Source organism: Argiope bruennichi, chromosome 1, assembly GCF_947563725.1.
Source record: "Argiope bruennichi chromosome 1, qqArgBrue1.1, whole genome shotgun sequence".
Lineage (NCBI taxonomy): Eukaryota > Metazoa > Arthropoda > Arachnida > Araneae > Araneidae > Argiope > Argiope bruennichi.
Window position 1 is genome coordinate 67,141,442 of NC_079151.1, and position 22,300 is coordinate 67,163,741.

Genomic DNA, 22,300 nt, shown 5'->3' on the forward strand with positions numbered 1-22,300 from the left:
GAAGAAATTCTAGAATTTTTATTCTTATGGAACAGCATTCTTTTCGTTTATTTATCCTAGTGTCTTGAAAGTTATTAAAGGTTTTGTACAGCTTTAGTTTATCGTTATTCGTCTTTTCTTTGTATTCAAATAAGAACCAGAAATATTTTTATTTATTTTTTCGTTGGTGCGACAAATATGATATATTCGCTTTTTTATATCTTTTCTTCAGCTGTTTACTGCTTTTGTAATTTAATGAATTGAAAAGCAGTTTTAAAAGCTCTACCATATTTAATCAAAAGTGTTTATTTCAAGTTCGTAAAATTGACGGATAAAGAGAATGGATCATTTACTGCCTTGGCAATAGCGTTGCAGAATATATATGTATGAATGCGTAAGAGATTTCATTTTTCTCATTGATTCTCTATTATATTTTCCAGCCGATTGGTGTTAGAATATGTTAATAGGTAGGCTGTCTGTGCTGTGTGTTTTTGTAATTTATAAGTAAGTTCTGTAATAAAACGTCTGAAATATGGTTTTATTATTCTATATAAAAGAAATTTTTTTTAGCTCTAAAAGTGTTCTATGCATTCGTAAATTTAATTTATTTTTAAGGAAAGACACTTTTTTTTTGTATAAATGATTCGATATTATTCAGCATTTTCTTTGTATTATTATTTTCTAAAAGTTTAATTATAAAGTAAGCATAATTTTAATGCATCGAATGCATTTTCCCTTCAATTCTAATATATTTTGACTCTAAAGTCTATTGAATATTTCACAATTAATTCGAAATTTATATTTTCTGTCTTACAATAAAATAATTTAACTTTGTAATTTATGTTTAACCTGTGTTGATTTTAATGATTTATATAATCTTATTTTATGTTACTTATTCCTTATGTGAAGAATGTAAATGACAAGTACACTTGAAAACAATTGGTTTGCTTATTTCAATTTGTAAAATAAGTATATTTGAGAAAAAGTGAACAATTATTAACAAAGCATCGCATATGTTATTATGATATGTAAAATATATTAATTACGATTGTAAGGTAAACCAGATTTGCCTTAAGAAGGTTTGTTTTTGAGAAAAACGTTGAAACCCATTACGCACATGATTTCTTGTGTTTTTATATTGGAAGGTGTAACTGTATCACACTTTCATGATATTTAGTTTGTATAAAATATTGATAAGGGATTTTAAATACTTCTTTTATATCAAATTGTGATGCTGCTAAAGGATCTAAAGATCAAACCAGGAATTTGTTTAGACTTTTATCAGATTTGTTTTATTGGTTAGTAAGAATTGTATTTTTCATTAAACTGTATGCCTTACTATTTAAAATTAATAATCATAAAGCTATAACCCCCCTTCTAATTTTGAGTTAGAGAATACAATATATTATATGTATATATATTCCCTACTATAAATTGTAGTAGTATACTTTAAAAAATCATTTTCTACCCAGAATGAAATTAATGAAACTATTTGTCGAATTTGAAAAATCTTTCAATATCCACGCGTTTAAATTTTATCAAAATAATATATGAAATATTTCACAAGCTTTTCGCAGTAGCTAATATCTCTTCTAAGAAAGTAATGAGATGGAACATTTATATGGACGAACGAATATCAAAACCCATTTTATTTTTTTTTAGCGAGAAACCTCCATTTTATTTAGAACTTTTAATGTTCTCGAAATCGAATTCCGAGAACGATTTCTACGCTAGTGTACTGAGACTGAACTAGTTGAATGTTAGTAAAGAGGCCTGCTTGCATGACTTTTGTTCCCTTATATTTATGAAATCAAGGAAATTATGCTGTGGCTTGTGGACTGAATAGATTTATTCGTCTTCATTTGCATTCCAAATATATTTACGGGGGAAAAAAAAAAGCACTCGAATCCTATTAGAGCACTGCAATGCGGTTCGGAACGTCAGCTATTTTCGTAGGCGAAGCAGACAAAAATGTATCTTCTTCAACTGGACCGTGCAGCTACGAGGATGTTTGAAAAAAAATTGCTCGACCGATAAAGATGTCCTCGGGCTATAAATTTTAAGTGTTTATTATTACTGCTATTATTATTCTCGATGCTCAAGAAAAATGTTCACCCCGGGGGGATAAAAAAAAGGGCGGAGGGAAGTAAAAAAAAAAGATTCTGAACAGTACCGCCTCCGTATCTTGAGAGGAACAGGTTTCTTGTACTCTTTACACCCCAGCTATTACTGTGCATGTCACGTGTATGACTGTCAACTGCAGTCGGGATTGCATAACACAGGAAATGAGCGTCGTAAAATGAGGGGAAAAAATCTTGTTCTATAACTGCTGCGACATTCGTAGCTCTCGCTTAAAAACAGAGAGGCCAATGGCCGTAGCCTTTCTGTTGGTAAGTTTTTTCACTTGGCCAAACAAGCGCCCAAGAGTGCTGTTGAAAGAGATAAAAGTTGGCTGTGAGCAACTTTACGTTCATCAGTTCGCAAAAAGTTAGCCGGTGGCTATCCAAAACTTCTTTTATTCTTTTTTCCTTCTACACTTTAATGTTCTGGTGTAAAATGTGCAGCTTCAAAACCGCGAAATGCTCGGAAGGTGTTGGTTCTTTGATACTTGTACGCTTTGAAAACTCCCACCTGATGACTGTCCAACTTTTAAGCGCATATTAATGTTTCCTTATTATTTTTGTTTACATGAATTTGGAGTGTGCGGATTAACTATCGAATTGTATGCTGAATTCTTTTATGTTTACAATTTACATTAATGCAATGCATGTACCGCAACCGTATGTGAGCTATTGAGCTATATATATATATATATATATATATATATATATATATATATAGCTTTGATAATAATGTATAATCGTATAATTTTCCTATTTTGGTCCCTTTTTTTCTATCATTTAAAATTAATCAAACTTTCAGTGTAAACAATTTATCTTAGTTTGCTTAAATGCTTTGTAGTCTTAAAATGCTTTATGGTCTTTAAATTATCAAAGGAGAATGAAAATTTTTTAACAAATTTAAATTTAAAACATTTTTTGAGTTACTAAAAAAAATTCTCTTAAAGAAATTTCACTTTTCGCGAATATTTTAATTTCTATAGGAAATGCTGTTCTCTAGAGTAGTTACATTTAAAATTATACAGGGTTATCAAAAAATGTTGAATAAGCTTTAAAAGAATCGTAATTCCAAAAGTAATTGTGGAAATGAGATAAGTTTAATAATGAGATATAGAGTACTCGGCATTTTTTTTTAATGTATAAATAAAACTCTATTTTTCATTGCTACAAAGATGCATATTTGTGTTAGCTTTCTACAAACAATAACGTTTGATCTAGAACTACCAAACTTGGCACATATAAACTTCTCTTAAAGCAGGAATGTACTTAAGAGACGATTTTATACACCAAGAAGGATTTTTTAAATTTCAATTTTAATTAATTAATAATTAAGTTGAATTTTGAGGTTTTACCGCGATAACTTCCAAAAATATTTTTGCACAAAAATGGTTTTTAAACGGTTTTAAAATTTAAACAATTATCTATTTTAATGATATCCGTGCAAATGTTTAAAAGTTTTTAATCAATTTTATTTTATTTATTTATTTGCTTAATTTCCAAAAACAGATAACATTATTGATCTGAAATTCAAACCGTTTTCATTGTTTAAGAAAATATTTTATCGCTAGAACTTCTGCTATTAGTTAAACTGTAGTAGAAGATTCTGTTTAATATCTGGTTTTTCACAAGACGAATGATAAGTGAATATGCAATACTGCAAAAGTTGGAAGAGAGAGGAACCAGAATATTGCGTTTTTAATAGTGCTAAGGTGATCTGAATTGGAAAATTCATCTGTATAATGAACAGTGAATACATATTATTTAGACAATATGGTTCTAATGCCTCGATAGTTTTGACGAACCCAAGAATATGAAATTACATCCAAGCTATTTAATAAATTATTCACATAGTAAAATCATATGTTATCAGTATAATTAAACTATTTGACCTTTAAATGATGAAGAATAAACAGTTTTTATGTGTGTTTTTATTTACGCTATTGAAATCGTAATAGAATGCTGCATATTCAATGGAAATGCGCTCACTTTTTATGCCATAGTGTTCCTAACTGTCATTTAATATTTGTGTAAGATTTCTTCGCGTGATTACGGGTAGTGTACATTATCAGTTTCTTTAAAATTAGAAGAATATATTTAAACACGAGAGATTCAAATCATTTGCAATATATATTAATGAATCAGATTCTTATCAAGGTAAAATCACTTTTCAAGGAATAATTTAAATGTTTTCAGGTTTAGTGATGAACTTCGTGTTGATCATTTTCCTCTAATTATCTTTTAATCGTATATAAATCCATTTTTCTTGGAAATTCAACGATTAACTCTATTTTGAATTGAAGTTTGTATTTTCCTTGAAAGAAAAGTATCTTATCACATTCAAACAATGTGGAGTTTTTCATACTGATTCGAATCTTAGTAACGTTTATATAGTTTCCAGTATGATGTGTTGAAATTAAACTTGATTCTCTTTTGAATGCTTTTCAAAGAAACTATTTTATAAAATATTTGCTCCTAAACTAAAAAGCATATGATTTTATTGATCTCCCAAAAGTGCAAATACCAGAACCGCATGCATTCATGAACAACTCGCAGATATGTGAAGGAGTTGTAAAACTGAACATCGACAGCAGGCGCTTTCATATTATTTTGGCGATGGAGTTCGCCAATATTGTCTTAATAACTGGTCCCAAATAGGAAGCTTTCCTTATCGTTTGTTTGTGGAAGGTCTGCATCGAATCAGCACTGAAACACTCCTAAGCGGAAGCGGATTAAAATCGCTGGCACAAGCAGCTTCGCGGTTCTGCAAATGACATTTAATCCGCCTATAGCGAAGTCGCTCACTGATGGCGACACCATCTGGCTGTGGAATTTATAGAAGGAGACTCCAACGGAGAAGGATCGGTGAGTATGCGTGGGGGAGGGGGGGGATGAACAAAACAACTTCCACTTCAACTGACAAGCCAGCGAAATACGAAAATTTTTAAACCGCACTGTTCGCAGGAAAATAGAAGATTCTTGAGTAGGATTTTCAAACGGATTAAGGCCTTTTCTTTCTTTCTCTCCGCCCTTGCCCCCCCCTTCCCGTCTTTCTTCAGTTTGGTTCTTTCGCGGAAACCCCTTTACGCATTCTTTGGACCCCTTTCGCAATTTAGTAGGACCTACGCTGAAGGAATACTGCACATCGAAGTAGGAGGACCGACTCAAAATTTCCCATGGCAGCCTGAAAACTGGGACGTATTTAGAAAGGAGGGAGGACTCGGGGCTGCTTCGTGGCGTTAAGGGATTAGGGTGGAGCCCCGGCTCTGCAACTCGTGACTGGCCAATGAGGAAGGCGCGCTGTATCGGCTTATCTGCGTAGTGACAGGTGGAGCATGCTTAAAAAGATAGTGGAGGGGGGAGACAGAGGCAGGATTGTAAGGGCTTTAGAGAAAGGGTGCCAATCTCTTACTGTTATATCCTCTCCTTCCATTTACAGATGATGACGAACGATGGTCTGTAATCAAGTCGCCTCTGTCTATTTCTACATACTCCTGCTCATCATCCACCCGATGCAACTATTGACTTGGGGGATTGAGTTTCGGATGCCCTAATGGTGCAGATCTCTAGCCTATGACCAAATCTGCTTGATGTGGTGAAACCACATCTATTACCCGCGTCTCCCCTCAAATGAGTGAAATTTCATCTTTATAGCAGCAACCATTTCACTGACTCGAGCTTTGTTATCAAATAGACTATAAGAGAAGAAAATTGTGAAATAAAGTATATAATTTCTTTTTTGTGTGTGTCTAAAATCTTGAGCATCTTTGTATTCTGTTGCGACCATCAGCAAGACTAGAATAAGAAATCTTTACGATAGTAATATAGATAATATGCTATCAAAAATGTTTTTTTAGCCAACAAAACTTGAATGTAAAATTTCTCTAAAAAAAAAAAAAAAAAAAAACTCGGGTTCATATTTTTGCTTCAGTAGTTTCCCCTCCCTTTTCATATGATTGGGTCTATATTTTTTAGAACAGATTTGTTTAAGGAACATTTATGATTGCCTGTTGTGACCTAATTTTCATTTTGGATATTTAACTATACTTTTAAAAGAAATTTTTATAAAGCATTATAGTTAAAAATTAAATAAACAGATCATAAGGAAATTTAATATGTATAATTATATGCACATTTTGGCATAGTTTTTTCTTTTTTTTTTTAATCACTCATATTAGTTGCATTTTTTAAAATATTTAAAAGGAAAAAAAAAAAAAGCTTGCATTCTAAGGAATCGTTATAAGCGTAAATTTTAACATTATAATATAAGAAGTACCATTGCTTAAATGCTTTAATAAGAATTTCACGTTATGTAACGCTACATAACTTGCAGAGTGAGGTGACACAGATTTGATCAATGCTGACATTGAGTTGACCTTGAAGTGGCAATTCATACTAGTATAACTTGAAATCTAAGTATATTTTATGGGGTCTAATTATAATCCAAGAAAGTTGGCACTGATGTTTGAACGAAGTCCCATTTCTTTTCTTTTTCTTTACATATATGATTAAATGATTTTAATCACCTATGTAATCATTTATATTATTTCACATCATTTTATCTTAAATGATTTTATTTGTATTTAGTCTCTACGTCATTATGACGTAATTTATAAATAATTTCAATTAAACCTACAAATTTTGATAATCATATAGTTCGTACTCTTATAGAAGCCTTACGCCATGTTCTGTTCATTATACTATGTATCTCTCTCATTTTTTGTCAGCTTCCATAAAAGTTGAACTTAAAATTAAAGCAGAAGTGATTAAAGTTCAATTAATGCAAAAACTGTATTAATTGAACTTAAATATGTATGTTTTGCTATAACCAAACTTGTGTTTTTAAAATATGAATATAGAAAATAAAACTGTTCAACTCTGAAATCTTACGCACACTACAGAATATTCTTTTTTATAATTTATGCAATATCTGAAAGGACTTACTCAGTAAAAATTTCTCTGATTCATCATAAAATTCAGTTTTTAGTTTTACTTTTAAAAAGGTTTAAATTACTTAAATAATATTATGTTTTATTTCAATCAATATTTATACTTCTGAAAAGATTTTGAATTCTATTTTTTATATAATTCTTTTGTTTTTGAGGAATCATATTCAATAAAATATTCTTAATACTTCAGCTTTTGAATCATAAAACCGTTTCTAACTTCTACGATCAATATCTGAGAGAGTTATGAAGTTTTTAATTTCACTATTTTAGGACAATTTCATTAATTAAGGACGCAATCAATTTAATTAACAATTACAATTTAATTGAATTGATTGCGTCCACTGATTAATTACCAGTCAGCCTTTGGAAAACTCCGAAAGTTGATTGGCATTATCTTCTTTGAGACGGTTAATAGAGTGATCTGAAATTCTCGCATTTTATAAGATAATTATATCCGACTTTTCATAATAAACAAAGTTTTATTTGTAATTAAATAGGCCTTTCTTTTTGTTTAAAACGTTAATGTCTGAAGAATATTTTATTAAATATGATTAAAATAAAATGGGAATTTTAATAAAAATATAAAATTCTTAATTCATATGAACATTTATTGACAAACTACATAAAATTGAAAATCTTTTTTTTTTTTTTCTTATTAGATGCCTATATTTGAGATAGATAGATAATTATCGAGAGATACATAGATAGATATAGAAAATATCATGTTTGTTTCATTTCTTACAAACACGTGCTGAAAACTACACTTTTCTAGGTTTAGGTTGCAGTAAGATTTGATCTTTTAATTTGAGCTGTTGTAAGTGTGATGACAACACGTTGATAAAAGTTAATTTTTTTTTTTTTTTTTTTTTCTTCCATTCACTTGTAACGTGCTCGTGCAGGTTAAATTTCATTTTTATTTTGTGTGAAATAAATTCTTGAAAAATATGCTTAATATGTTTTTTTAATTGATTAAAAATAAAAACTTGTGTAATTGAAAAGATAATTTTTTGAATATTTAAGAAGATGAAAAAATCATTTCCTACTGTAATATTTTTGAAAGTTACAGCTGGAAAATGCCAAAATTTTGCTTAATTTTTAATTAATTATAATTGTAATTAAAATTTCAAAAACCTCACTTTCTCACTGCACATTCTCACTTTCCAAATTAGATATGTGTCAAGTTCGGTAACTCAAGATCAAGCGGTCTTTTCTGTAAAGCGCTAACACGCACACGCTCTTGTTTATTTTATTATTTTGTACAATATGGTTGATATTAATAATATAAATTCTAATGTTGTTCATTACTTTATAAGATTTCTTTATAAAGGAGCTAATTGGCTATTAATTGTGGCTCTGCTTTTTCAAGAATACAAATGATGAATTCATCTCATTCTCATTCGACTGATGCTATAACATTTAAATTTATGATTAAATTATAGTATATTTTTCTGCTGTTGAAGAAAAACTTCCCCCATCGATATTGTTCTATTGATACAATCTTCTCTCTTCTTCAGTTTTTCAATATCTACTGGGAAAACTAAAAAATTTACCTAGTTTTTTTTAATAAATATATTATTTTAAATATTATATATTAGTATACAATTTCTATTGTGATTTTTTTAACTGCTGTATTACGGAATCATAAACATTAATAAAACAAAAGAAAGAAAAGGTTTAGAGTTAAAAGTTCAAAGTGTGATTTTGACTAGCATTGTAAAATTGACAAGCAATATTTTTTATCAATAAGCAACTAAGCATCATTCTTGAAAACTCGTTAAATATCTCCCGAAAATTTAAAAAATGGCTTATCCTTTAGACATGGAAAAGAAAATTCCCCCTCTCCTAAGGTATTCAATAAAAACGTTATATCGGAAAATTTAACAATTTGTCTTTGTGTGACTATGGACAAATATCTTAACCTTAATAACGTTAGTAATAATTCAAATAAAATTTCAAAGGTGCTAAAATTGCAAGAATTTTATCCGATCATTACCTCTGAATCCAAATGATAAAGAAGAAACAAATTGTTTTGCTACAAAACAGTGCTTGTGTTCCTTTTCAATTATACATTCCTCATCTGGGCAATTGCAGTTAAAACCGAATATTAAAGAGTTTGAAACTTTACAAAATAAAACAGCACACGCCAAACCAGTAACAAGCCACGGTTTGATCAGAACTATTGAACCCAAAAAACTTCCAACTAACTGCAATTTTTCATTTCCACAAAAATTTTGCAAAAAAACATTAACACTAACAAAATCCTTACGAAGATGGAAATTCTATAATGTCTAACACCCTAAGAGCAAAAGAAGACTAATTTGTGATTGAGTCTCCTTGATGGACACCAACATAACTCCTAAGATGAACTGAATTGCCAATATAAATACAAAGTGCAGTATTGAACAAATCACTTACAAGTTATTTCCCTCTTACTTTTTTATTTAATATTATTTGAAGTATGAAATTAAGTTATATCATGTGTTATTATTAAGTTTAAAATAGCACTCCTAGATTTCTTAAAGTAACTGTTATTTGCAATAGTATTTTTTTCTCCAGCAATTATGATATCCGCAGTTTTTAAAAGTATCGAGTTCAAGATTTCCAATAATCGACTGCGCAATGGCAATGCAATTAATTTATATAAATGGCCTTTAAAAACATTTTTATTAATTATATTATTTTAGCAAATTTTAGTTTGTAAATAAAATGTAATAATGTCTTGACAAAAGCATTTATCTAAACTGTAAATTTTCTTAGAAAATATATATATATATATTCCGTGATTAGTAAGAACAAAAATAATCTTCATTTAATATTATCCATCATTTTTAAAAAGTTAAAAGCGAATTAAAAACAATAATAAATTTAAGGAAGAATTTTAAAATTTCATATTCTGCCCCAGAATTTTCGAAGTCTGAATTAAATGACAGTCTTACGATATTTATTTTAAACAGCGATTTCTCCCTGAAATCGCAGTTTTCGATTCAACAATAAAACATAAAGAATGAAAATTTGATCTATAAATACAAATTATTCCTTTATATTCGCAAATGAAAATTATAAGCTGTGTTTACAAAAAGTAAGGGAAGAAGTTACCAAATATTTTAGAGACGTGCGTCCAAAAAAAAAATTCATCACTAAAAAAAAAAAGGAACAGTGCTTCACAAAATTGTAATTCTGTTCTTCGACCGGCCCTCATCCGCATTGGGGCCGAATGAAATTACAGCGCGGCGGCGTCTCTTTATGGAACAAAGAAATCCCGCGAGCAAAACCGTTATTATCGGCGTTGGCAGATACGACGCGCTGCCGTGTCGTTAGCAGCGGTCATCTACATGCCCGAGGCGGACCTTTTCTTACCACCCGCCCGCCGAGCACTGCCAAAGGAAGAGGAACAGCTCTCTTTTCGATCTTCTTCATCCCCCCGTGCTCCCTCCCTCCACATCGCTGTTGGAGTCGTTCATTCTCAGCCGAACCAAAGGGGTGGCCGCCAGTCAGATGAAAAAGCGGAGGGGACGAAAAAGGGCTTTATCGTTCTCACACAAATTGAATAGTTTTTAGATTGAACTGGGCTGATGGGCAGAGGGGGCGTAGTTAGGAATAAATTTGTGGGGAAACTTGGGGTTTGAATTGGACTGGGGGAGAGAAAATGTTCATTTCTTTCCTAAGCATGCAGAAGTTCTAGTAAATATTATTCACTGATGTCCTGCATTATAACATTGACCCTAGCTGTATGAGCTCACTCCTCTTGGCAACTCATATTGTGACGATGCCATAATAAAATGATTGGCATATTTTACATGAATTTTTTAATTAAAAACTCTTAAACATATAAAGCCCTACAATATGAAATATACAAAGTTAGTTAAAAATTGACGAAATATAAAAAAAGTCGCTTTTCTCTTTGTTTAGTTACGACAGAAAAGTTAATTGTTTTTAAAATCGAGTATACTAATGAAGCATGCTGCTGCAAAACATGTGCATACGTGTTACTAAAAAGAAGAAAGAAAGGAAGTTGGAAAGGAGATCCCACCCGTTATCTGCTTTCATTTCTTTTAGACACCCAGAAAATTTAAATATTTCGTTTTGTTAACTAGTAAACACAATAACCTGTTCGAGAAATGGCTAATTGAAATGAAAATTTCTTTTCAAATGTGTCTTTATCGCTGGCGAAGATCGTGTAATACACTCCGGATGTTTTCAAAGAAATAACGATAATAAGAAATACTAAAAGCTGACATGCTTCTTTACTTCAGATTTTCCTTGATCATATAGAATTGTGTATTCCGACTGAAATTCTGTACTTTAAATATCTTTCTTTTTCGTAAATAAGAACAAAAGGTCTTATTTCCACTGTCAATGTGTTTTCCTTTTCTAAATGTTTAGAAATGATTTGATGTATGGCAGCCATGACCTCGAAAATCATTCTCTTAACTTCCTGAGGCAATCAGTTATTTGCAACTGATTTTTTTTTTTTTTCATAATAAATTAGTAGTTTCAAATTACTGAAACATCGTTTTTTTTAAAGAGATTTTCTTCTTTTAAAAACGATATGAATTTTGAGAAAACCTTTAAAGCATTAATATACAAAAAGAATCTAAATAGCTTTATGGATGTTGAAAATTGAGATTGAGACGATTGAGAGTAAGCACACCTAATATTTTGAGAACAAATTTGCCCTCTTCAAAAGTTATGAATGATAGCTGCGGCGGTGAATGGTATATTATATATTTCTAAGTGTTTTAAAATAACATAAAGCGGACCATGAACCGTAGTGTATCATTTTCGTTTTTAGTACTGCATTCCAATTTATGTAATATAAATTAGCTTAAATATTTAATTTAAATGTATCCTTTGTTTTTAAATGCATTTGATACACTATTTAAATGCGAGTATCTTTCACTGCATTGACAATTAGAGTTTTCAATAATTATAATTGTCATTGTTACATAACAAATAACAGTTCTACATTTCTGTTTGGAAACATTTAAGTGACCAGGGATGATTCTTTCATGATTTCCACTTAATATTAAGTTAGCGCCAAGTATTTTAATTATTGTTGTTAAGGTAAATTGTTTGCTTGAAACTTTGGATTACTCTGTACGCGCGTAAAAAATTTAAATATTTTATTGATGTTCTATTTTAAATTCTTTCGAATATACACAAACATTCACATGTGTATTTAATGAGGGAAAAAATATCAACGATTTTCTTTTACAATGCTCTTTGTTTCAAATGATGTTAACGTTCATTTTCTGAATTGCAAATAAAATGATTTATACATCATTGTTAAAAGAAAAATAGTAACAATCTTGATTAAGAAAATAAAATAAAGAGTTTCTAAGTATAGTTTGTTTTAAAATAAAACATATTAAATTCGTTATTTATCTATATCCTTTATTTGATATAATTTCATTATCCCACACATCAAAATTGTTATTAGTAAAACGCCTTAACTTATATCAGTCATAGAATTTTTAAATAAATGTAGAATAATTTACATGTAATTTATTTTAATTGTTTTCTAATATTTATTAAATTAAAAAAAACTGTTGAAAATAATAATGGAAATTACTGTAAAAATGGAAGAATCCTACGAAGCAACATAGATTGTGTATATTTGAATGTTTTTTCCCACTTGTTCTGTGATCTCTTATAAAAGCTTTCTACTCATTGATTCTTAAAATGTATGGAATGGTAAATTTTTCTTTAAAAAGATATTTGACTACAAAATTTGTCTTCTTCTGAAACTTTTCGTTGAAATTTGTGAAATGAATATGATAAATTGGAATTTTTCATTGTTTGGTGCTTTTTCTTCTCTCGTAGTAGTTTTTATACTACCATCAGCATCAGCATAATAATAATAATAATAATAATTTGATGAAAGGAACGTTTATAAATAGACATTAAATAAGTTATATCACGTGCAGTAATGTTGCATTTTCTTCTTTTAGTCTGCTACATAAAAATATATGAAATATATATATATATAAAAAAACTATGAAATTTCTGCTACATAAAAATTTGTGCCGTGCACGCTACTTCTAAATTATATAAAAAAGTATGTAAGAAATTATATTACATTATATTCTAAACAAAGATAGGTAGTATTTTCCCTGCTACCTTACTGTGTATTGTACCGATATAACGCGTTTTCTGCTAATTATTATTGTGTAATAAATAAAATTGAGTATACATTTTGAATGCACAATTTAATTTCATCCCAAATAGAGATCTAAAATTTGGTGTAAAGACCATACTGTATATATTATTTGATTAGTTCTTCACTATTTTGTGTTACATTCGCATGCATACTGATAGAAGGGCAGCTTACCTATTGACAGATTTTGTTCAAAATTTGGTACAGACCACCAATTTTTTTACAGAAACCACATACCAGTTTTCATCCATTTAACTCGTCCCGTTTCAGAATTACCTTTTCCAATACGCATGAACATACTCATAATTTCAAAAATATTTTTTGTTCCTTTGTTTTCCCCCCGATCTTGAGGAAATCTACAACGAAGTTTCGTTAAATCCTGTGATTTAATTTTTCTGACAATTACAATGCTTTAACTTAGTATTGAATGCGGGGATGATAAAAAAAAGTTGTTTAATTATCGAAAACTGTATGCATATGATTAATTGCATTGTTCCTATACTTTCAAACTGATTCCATAATCTCATTAAAGATATACTTGTGAAATTTTCTATACCTTTAATGTACTCTTGAACTTTGATAATGTAGTCTTTGAACTGAAATTTGATTCGTATTTTTCTCATTATTCCTTGTAGTCAGCTTCAAAACATTACTGGAGATATCAATTCTCAAAATATTGAAATACAGAATATTCTTTATTCTAATCTAATGAATCATGCAGCACGAAATTCTTGTTGATTATTCATGTTTATCCAAAGTACAAGCTTAAACATCAGCTCACCGTCTCACTTCCGCTTCCAGTATTTTTGGTAGATATTAGATATGATAATAAGTGGAACAATTATTAGATTACGGGTTCAAGAGTGATTACTGGTCGAAGTTCGTCTTAGATTATTCGTGGGAAGTTTTAGTACGCCGCTCAGAAACATTCTTCCTGTAATTGTGTACAATATAATATACTCTGGAACTTTTTTGGTAGAGATTTTATTTGTGTAGTATGTTAATAAAATCGACGAATTGGATTAATGCCCAAAGTGATAACTCTTTTTGAAACAGGGTATTTATTTATTTTTTTAAATAATAGTTTTTAATTCATAACTCAAGTGCTTGGTTTTAATTAAAAAAATTGTTAATAAAATAGCATTTTAATTTTTTGGTTAACATTATATTTCAATTTGGGTTTTTATTATAATTCGTATAAGAACAAATGATAGGTTTTGTTTCTTCAATTGAAATTAAAACAAAAATAGTAATGAAACTAATAACTAATGAGATTATTGATTGCATTTGAATCCATATTTATATTAAATTATCATAGATTTTTTTAATAGATGATTTTCCAGAATAAAAAGATGAAAGAAGTTTTCACATCTAAAGTATATATATATATATATATATATATATATATATATATATATATATATATATATATATATATATATATATATATACAACTTAATTGAATTGAAAAATTAAAACGAATAAAGAAATTTAACTCTTAATGACATTTTGGTTTTGTTTAAAGGGGAAAATATTAAAAACGTTTTTTCAAAATGATTAGAATTTCGTTTTAATCGAAATTAATATGCATAGAGGGTTTTTGAAAAAAATAGAGAAGATAATAAGGGGAATAAATAATAATTTTTATTACATTTTCCCTGAAAATTTGAAACAGTCATATAATTAAAATAAGGAGATAAATTTAAAATTAATAGTTAAAATATTTTAACGAGTTCCATTAGAACATCTATTGTTTTGCATAAATTTCTGTTCATCGAAAGCCGAACACTATATCCTTTATTTTATGGTACTGAATATGTAAATAATTATAAATAGAGCTTTGAATATTAGTTGCATTATCCTTCTGACTTTTTAGTAAATTATTATGGTGTATTCTAGCTATTCTTCTTGCATAGCATGAAATTTTCCGATTTTTCAAGAATATTTCAGTATTTTGAGCGTAAAATTAGAATAATGCCATCTCTTTTTTTTTTTCTTCTATAAAATATATATATTTATTTTTTAAGTTTTTGCAATGTATTCTTTAATTTTCTGCAAAGGAAGATTTCTTTAATGTGCATACGAACGTTCCGAGAGAAAGATAAATAATGTGAAAGCAAATCTAAATATAAAACATTTCTTTCTCTTATAAATATTCAGATAAAAAACTTTAATGATCTATGAGACCTTGATTTTTATCAAATCAACCGCGAGTTCCAATGACTCAGTTATTTCTTTTACTTTCTTTTCTTCTTGAGCTTTCATTTATGAGTTCAGAGCTGAATGAATTTTTATATCAAAGTATATCTGAGGCTTTTTATATTCTTATATAGAATTTTTATATTGAATTATTTTTCTGCTGCAAATATATTGCAACTGCAATTAAATTGAGAAATTATACTAAAGCTTTTTACTACCTTTTTGTTTGTTTGTTTGTTTGTGCATTATTCCTCTTCTAGTAAACAAACATAAAAAACTATTTAAAAATTTAATGTTTAAATCCCATGTTTTGTTTCATAACTTACAAAGATGAAAATATAGAGTGCCATTTATGTTCATTATAATTATTTGACTGATAAATTTCAGGAGTAGAAATAAAAGAACTATCTTGATTTTCACCTGAATCGTATTTTTAAACAGTTACGTTCTATGAGTTATACGATTTTGATTAATTCGCCATATTATGACACAACATGCCTAAAAAAATTGTAGTAGCCTTTATTCTTGGATTATCGATATAATTAAAAAAACATTACGAAACGTTTTACTTTTGATATTTTTTTTTTATGTAGCCAACTCAATGTAGATATATAATCTAAATAATGATATGTAGTTGTAGCAGCTAAAAATTATGCTAAGAAAGAATATCTCAAAATAAAGGAATAATATCACTGCTAAAGCAAATTCAAAATCATTGAATAGTATTTTGGATTGTGAATGTTACCATTAATTTCTGTGTTCCGTCATTAAATCAGTTTTCTCGGAAGATATTGAAATTTTTTTTTTATAAAACCTTCAATTCAAAAGCCGAAATTTACAATTGTTATTAGTATACGTAACGGAAATTGATATATAATCTAAAGTTACTTCTGTGATTATAAGCTAATCTAATTTTGATTATCTGTATTTGAATATGTTGTTTTAAAAATATTTTTTTTTTCTTTCACAGATAACTAACTGCATTCATTAAACAAAGGGAAAAAAACGACGTTTTTGACACCTCCCAACTGTTGCAGGAATGTACGAATCTTTTGGTCGAACCAACCACCGTAAATCCGAAGATTTTTTTACGAAGCCAGCTACCGCTAGAACCTGCGTCACACGACCAGCGAAAAGAATCGAACGAGTCCGAGCTCACGCGACATGAACGGCCGCGTTTTTGCCGTCAACCGGTCGCCAGTTCTCGCCTGGAATATTGAGCCCCAGCTTCAAGTGCCGTATCCTGACATGCCAGCCGCCGCCGCAGCCGCTATTTCGCCTATCGTGCCCGCAGCCTCCGACCCGTATGGCCGCTGCTGGCAAAACCAAGTGGATTCTGGTACGTCACAGCTCTTAAAACAGTAGAAATTATCCACGACCAAAGAACAATAATTTGATATGGTCAAAACAATTTGCTACTTTAGTAAATCGTTGAAATTAAATCTATATATTTGTTGTAAACAGAAGAAAATAATAGCCGCCCATTTCTCCATATAAAAAAAATATATTGCACTTAAAATGAACAAATAGTTGCACTTAAAATCGATGCATAATTTCATTAATAAGCTTTATTAATATAAAATATGCGCATTAAGATAAATATTTTTTTAATAAAAGAATAATCGATACAAAATTTTATATAATCTGGTTGTTGCATAAAAACATAATACACGTTAACATTTGGCATTTATATTTGGCCCCAAAAGTGAAAAATAAATCATAAATAAAAATATTAACTAAAATTTTTGTAAGTCTTTTTCTGTAAAACATTTAAAAATTTGTATTACCAATATTTTATTTCTTGTAGACTTTGAATTGAATTATGTATCAAGTTAAATACAGTATTTAAATCAGCTGATATTTTATACTGCATTACTAAAGAAAGACTTCGTTTTCAGAAAAGAAAAGAAGAAAAAAATTGTGAAATTTTACTTGTAATTAATTTTATAAAATCAAAAAACCTTTACATTAAATTACTGCAATTAATGTTACAATTGTTCATTAATATTTGATGCTTCTGGATTTTTCGAATTCTATAACTGACTATATTTATTCAATACAGAAAAATTAATGAAAAAAATTTATCATGTTTGTGGTAGAGCATTTTAAATTTAAAAAAAAAAATGAATAAAAGAATTTCTGATAATAGAAGACAAAAATATTTTTATCGTAATTTAGATGTAAATTCAAATTTATTAGTGTAGTTGATTAAAATTTTAAATATTCAGATTTTTTAAATGAATTTTAAGCTGCTTTAATATTTGTTCTTTCCCAAAAACTGCATTCTTTTTCATACATTTATTTTTTTACTTTTTCTATCATTGCCTTCAAATAACTAGTTTATTCTACAAAGCTTTTTCGAGATGCTCTCCTATTATTAAGGAAAATTATAAAACTAAATAATGTCGCTTATATTTTTTCGCATCATTTTCTTCACTCAAGTTTCGTCTTATTATGTTAATATTTAAAATCTGGATATAGAAGGAAAGATATATAAATAATTTATACAGATTTTAAACACTAAAAAGCGATAGGCTACCATTTTTGTTAACTGAAATATGTATCACAGCGCTCTCTGTTGACAAAAAAGTGAAACTGTAATTTTTTATACCTGAATTTCTTTTAAGATTTAATTTCTAAGGATTTAATATTTAGAAATGTTATGTGTACTTACTATTTCTACAGTTTTATACAGTTTCTTACTTATTGAAAGATTTAATAGTCAATAATAAATTTACCGCCAAAAAAAAAGTTTGTTTTCTTTGATGATTGAATATGAAAATGAAATCATCCAAAATGTTAGGTATCTAAACCGTTTGAAAATGTAAGTTGCTAAGCAAGTTTTCAGCCTCATTTATTATGTAACTATTTAACAGATACTAGTTAAATATTAAAATTATTATTCACCAGCTGTTAAATAGTTATATAGCTGTTTAACAGATAGTTTTAAAAAAAAAATTCTGTAATTTTCCAAAACGTTACATTTAAAAAAAAAAAATATGAAACTGTAATTGTTAATTTTTTTGCTATTTTTAATTGATATATTCAGTTACCTATTTGCATTTCGAAAATTCCGCCTATTGAAAAAACTAGTCGGACGAATATTTGTTTCAAAACTAACATTGGTATATTACGAAATTAGATCCATTATATTTGAAAAATACGTTGCAGAGCTCCTAAGGGTTCGTTTCTGTTAATACTCAACAAATACAATAAATTTTCAAATTTTTTTGTTTAATTTCGGTATTTCGAAGAAAAATTTAAAACAAAATTTATAACACATCAAAAACGGCTCATTGCGGAATGTGAGTAAATAGATCATAAAAGTAAAAAGAACACAAGTACGTAAATTAATAGGTTTTGATCAAGTTTTTTCATTTGAATTCGTAATCGTTTAAAAGGAAAGAATTATTAGTGATACTACGTACTACAATTAGGATGCTTGCTGTCTTGGCAGATCAGGATGCAGGATCGAAAATAAAATTTATTGTGACGTCATCAATAGTTGCGCCATATTCGGGATCATTTTGAATTTGCTGAAAAGGATGTCTGGAATATTTTCCAGGAGATATTTTTGTGCGATTAGAAAACGGTTATTGCTATTATTTTTTTTAAAAGAAATATTTAATTCTTTTCGTAATATGTCAATAACAGGAAAGTGATTAATTCGATTGATGTTTAGAATTAATTTTTTTCGAATCAAGAATAGTAAAGCTTAGAGAAAGTAACTTTTATCGTAAGTACTTTCGTTTTATGATTTGGCATTGAAATTCGTTCAATTTTTTTAAAGTTTAATTTTTTTGGATATAAATATTGAAAAGCTTTCAAATCAGTGAAAGAGTCTTTTGTACCAATCATATTTTAATTACATTTTATTATCATTGATTTATTTATTTGCATCTAAAATTTTTCAATTTAGAGACCTGATGCAAATTTTTTTGATATTTATCTGTTTTATGAAATAGTAGAATTTTTCTATGTATTGGTGAAATTTGGGTAATCTTATGAATGCAACAATGGAATAAATTATAGTTGATTAATCTGATTATATTTAATGCCCTAATAATTATATAATGATATATTTAGATTTAATTGTTAAATATTCTATATTTAAAAAAATAAAATAACCAACATTGAGTGATGTATTTTTTATAAGATAAATCCTTCTTAATTTCTTACTAATTTGCAACTGTTTTCAGAACATGCTCAAAGTTTTTATAAATTTATGAGAATGCATAAATTTGTATGACAATACAAATCCCTTTTTGTTTGATCATATACTTATTAAAATGAAGTTAATTTTTCTATCCTCCAGTGTTTAAAAACTAAATAATTTCAATACACCTATCATTTCCATTATTCTTCAAACTTTACTAAATAACAAAAAATTAATTGCTAAATATTAAAACTGAGATGTAAATATGTGAACAAAATTTATAACTGGTAAACAATATATTGATGACAATTTATTGTTAGTACTAGTTTTATTTTTCTCTCAATGCTAACATCAATTAGTGAGTCTATTTAGCAATTATTTTTCAATGCTAAATTTACAAAATATTTTTGCATATTTACAATCATATTGTCCTTCTTCTGGTTAGCAGTACTTTTAATGCATGTTCTGGTATTTAAAATATTTCTAACATGAAATTGGATTATAAGTTCATGTTTGATTATAAGTTCATGAAGATTAACTATAGCTAATTGAATGTGTCCTTTGCCTGCTGCTTTAAGTAGAGTTTGAAAATTTTAATAATTGATAAAAACTTAGAATAATTAATCTGTCTTACTAGCATTAGTGATAATAAATAATAAACAACTTGGGATTTTTATTGATTTGAGCATTTCCATATTTATTCATGTTAACAACATAGCTTGCATGGGAGGATTTAAAGTTTTATGGAAGAAAACATTTTTTATATTGGAGGAATGTGAAATATGGCAATGAATTCTCACAACTTTAAAATTAATTTTTATTATATTAAAAATGTAATAGGAAAATTTAAAATATTATCAGTATTTGGATGAGCTGCCTTTGTAAAGTGGGTAAAAGATCTACTGTGGCTTTCTTTGTTTCTGTTAAATTTTAATTAGAAATTTCCATTTTATTGTCGTAGCCTTTTTAGTTTATTGTATTTTAATTAATTCCTAAATCTTATGATTAGTATCAAATTATAAATCTTATTAGCCTATGCAGTTTCTGGTAATTAATTCCTAAATCTTATGATTAGTATCAAATTATAAATCTTATTAGCCTATGCAGTTTCTGGTAATTAATTCCTAAATCTTATGATTAGTATCTAATTATAGATCTTATTATCATATTACTAATAATGATTATCTCATATTGAAATTTTAATGTATCTTTGTGTTTTGTATTATAGGTACCAGCTTTCCATATTTTGGAACATTGTATAATAATTCACTGCCTCCAACGGCTTATCGCTTACAACCAAGCTGTATGTCTAACCTTGGACAGTTTTGGCCTCCCACTCCTCCACCAGATGGTATGTTTCTTAAAATTTATATTTATAATGCTTAGGAAGAATTTGCTTCCATTTTACTTTAAAGTTCTTTTTAAAATCTAATCATTTTTGGTAAATTTATCGTTGAATCCGTGTACAAAGTAGGACTGTAGCAATTTGTTTTATATTTTCTTACATTTTATACATTCTGTGTAAGGAAATAATTTTTTTTGTTGTCAATTATAAAAGTGCTGATAAATTATTAAAAAGGAAATGGAATTTAATTCTGATCCCTCTCTTTTTGTACCCAAATTTATTCTGTTATGAGAATATTTTTGATTTCCTTATTACAGGCTGTGGCAGATTTGATGGTAGTAATTTGTATTTTGGTCCACCAGTTTTGAGACATGCTGAAAATATGTCATCAAATATCCGTAACTCATTCCCAAGCCTTGGGCATTATTCTCATCTTGTTGAAACTCCAAAAGGTATAGATGCCATAATTTTTAAATATTTCAACTAAAATCATAATTATACTTTTTTTTATTAAAAAAGCATAAGTAAGAATAGTTGAAATAAAAGCATTTTGTTTTTGTTTACAGAGCAAAATCAGCGTTTGTTCAAACGAGAAACGCAGATTTCCCCTAATGTTAGTGCACCAAGCATATCTATGTGCTCATCTGGTTCAAAGTCTGATAACCTAAATAGTTGTTGTGTTGTTGATAGTAAAATGAAATCTCAAATTTCTATAACCCATAGCCTTCCCAAGCCAGATCTACATATAGGTAAGCATTTCTTTTGCTCATTAAATGTCGAAACACTTCAACTGAGCATTAATTTTTCTGTGTGCATTTAGTAACACAATACTTGTTTTGCTTTTATATTATACTGCCATGCCAGATAATTATCCCTTTTAATAATAACAGATTACAGATTAAAATAAGCAAAAAACATGGATTAAATTAAATTTGATATGAATAATTATAAAAGTTTAGTTATTTTAAGTTTTTATTTGTTTCAATTTTTAGTGCCTAATGATATTATTTTTATTCTTAAAATCCATAATTAAAATTCTTTAAAAAAAATGGGAAAATTTTTGGGAATGGGAAAAGTATAAGAATTGTAATTTTTTTTTATATCCAAAAATTACATGCATACACATAAGTTACTTTTGTGGTACATCAAATTAAGATGGTGCACTTTTTCCATTATCCAGTTTTTTTTCTAACTTCTTTGCTTATTTTATGTTATATTACATAATTTCTTAATCAGACTTGGCAGTGAGTATATAGATAAACACATATAAAATAGACATTTTTATTTTTATTTTTAAAATCACACAAAATGCTTAAATTTCACAAAATAAAACTTAAATCTCAATATACTTTTTCCCCTTAGTGAAAATGTACATAATTTTAACCATCACAATTACCT

The 22,300-nt window shown here is 28.2% G+C and overlaps 1 protein-coding gene across 4 annotated transcripts in view; it reads left to right on the forward strand.

The window, feature by feature from the left end:
* Window positions 1–22,300, forward strand: part of LOC129979982 (uncharacterized) — a 67,465-nt gene that overhangs the window by 29,273 nt on the left and 15,892 nt on the right. For 3 of the 4 annotated variants that reach the window (XM_056090762.1, XM_056090764.1, XM_056090766.1), the window contains exons 2-5: window positions 16,372–16,740; window positions 20,786–20,908; window positions 21,220–21,354; window positions 21,469–21,651. In XM_056090762.1, coding sequence (XP_055946737.1) covers window positions 16,566–16,740; window positions 20,786–20,908; window positions 21,220–21,354; window positions 21,469–21,651 — 616 coding nt within the window. In that variant the 5' untranslated portion in view covers window positions 16,372–16,565. Of the gene's footprint in view, window positions 1–14,154; window positions 14,260–16,371; window positions 16,741–20,785; window positions 20,909–21,219; window positions 21,355–21,468; window positions 21,652–22,300 lie in introns of those variants that run through there. The other variant, XM_056090765.1, reaches the window with a different exon arrangement.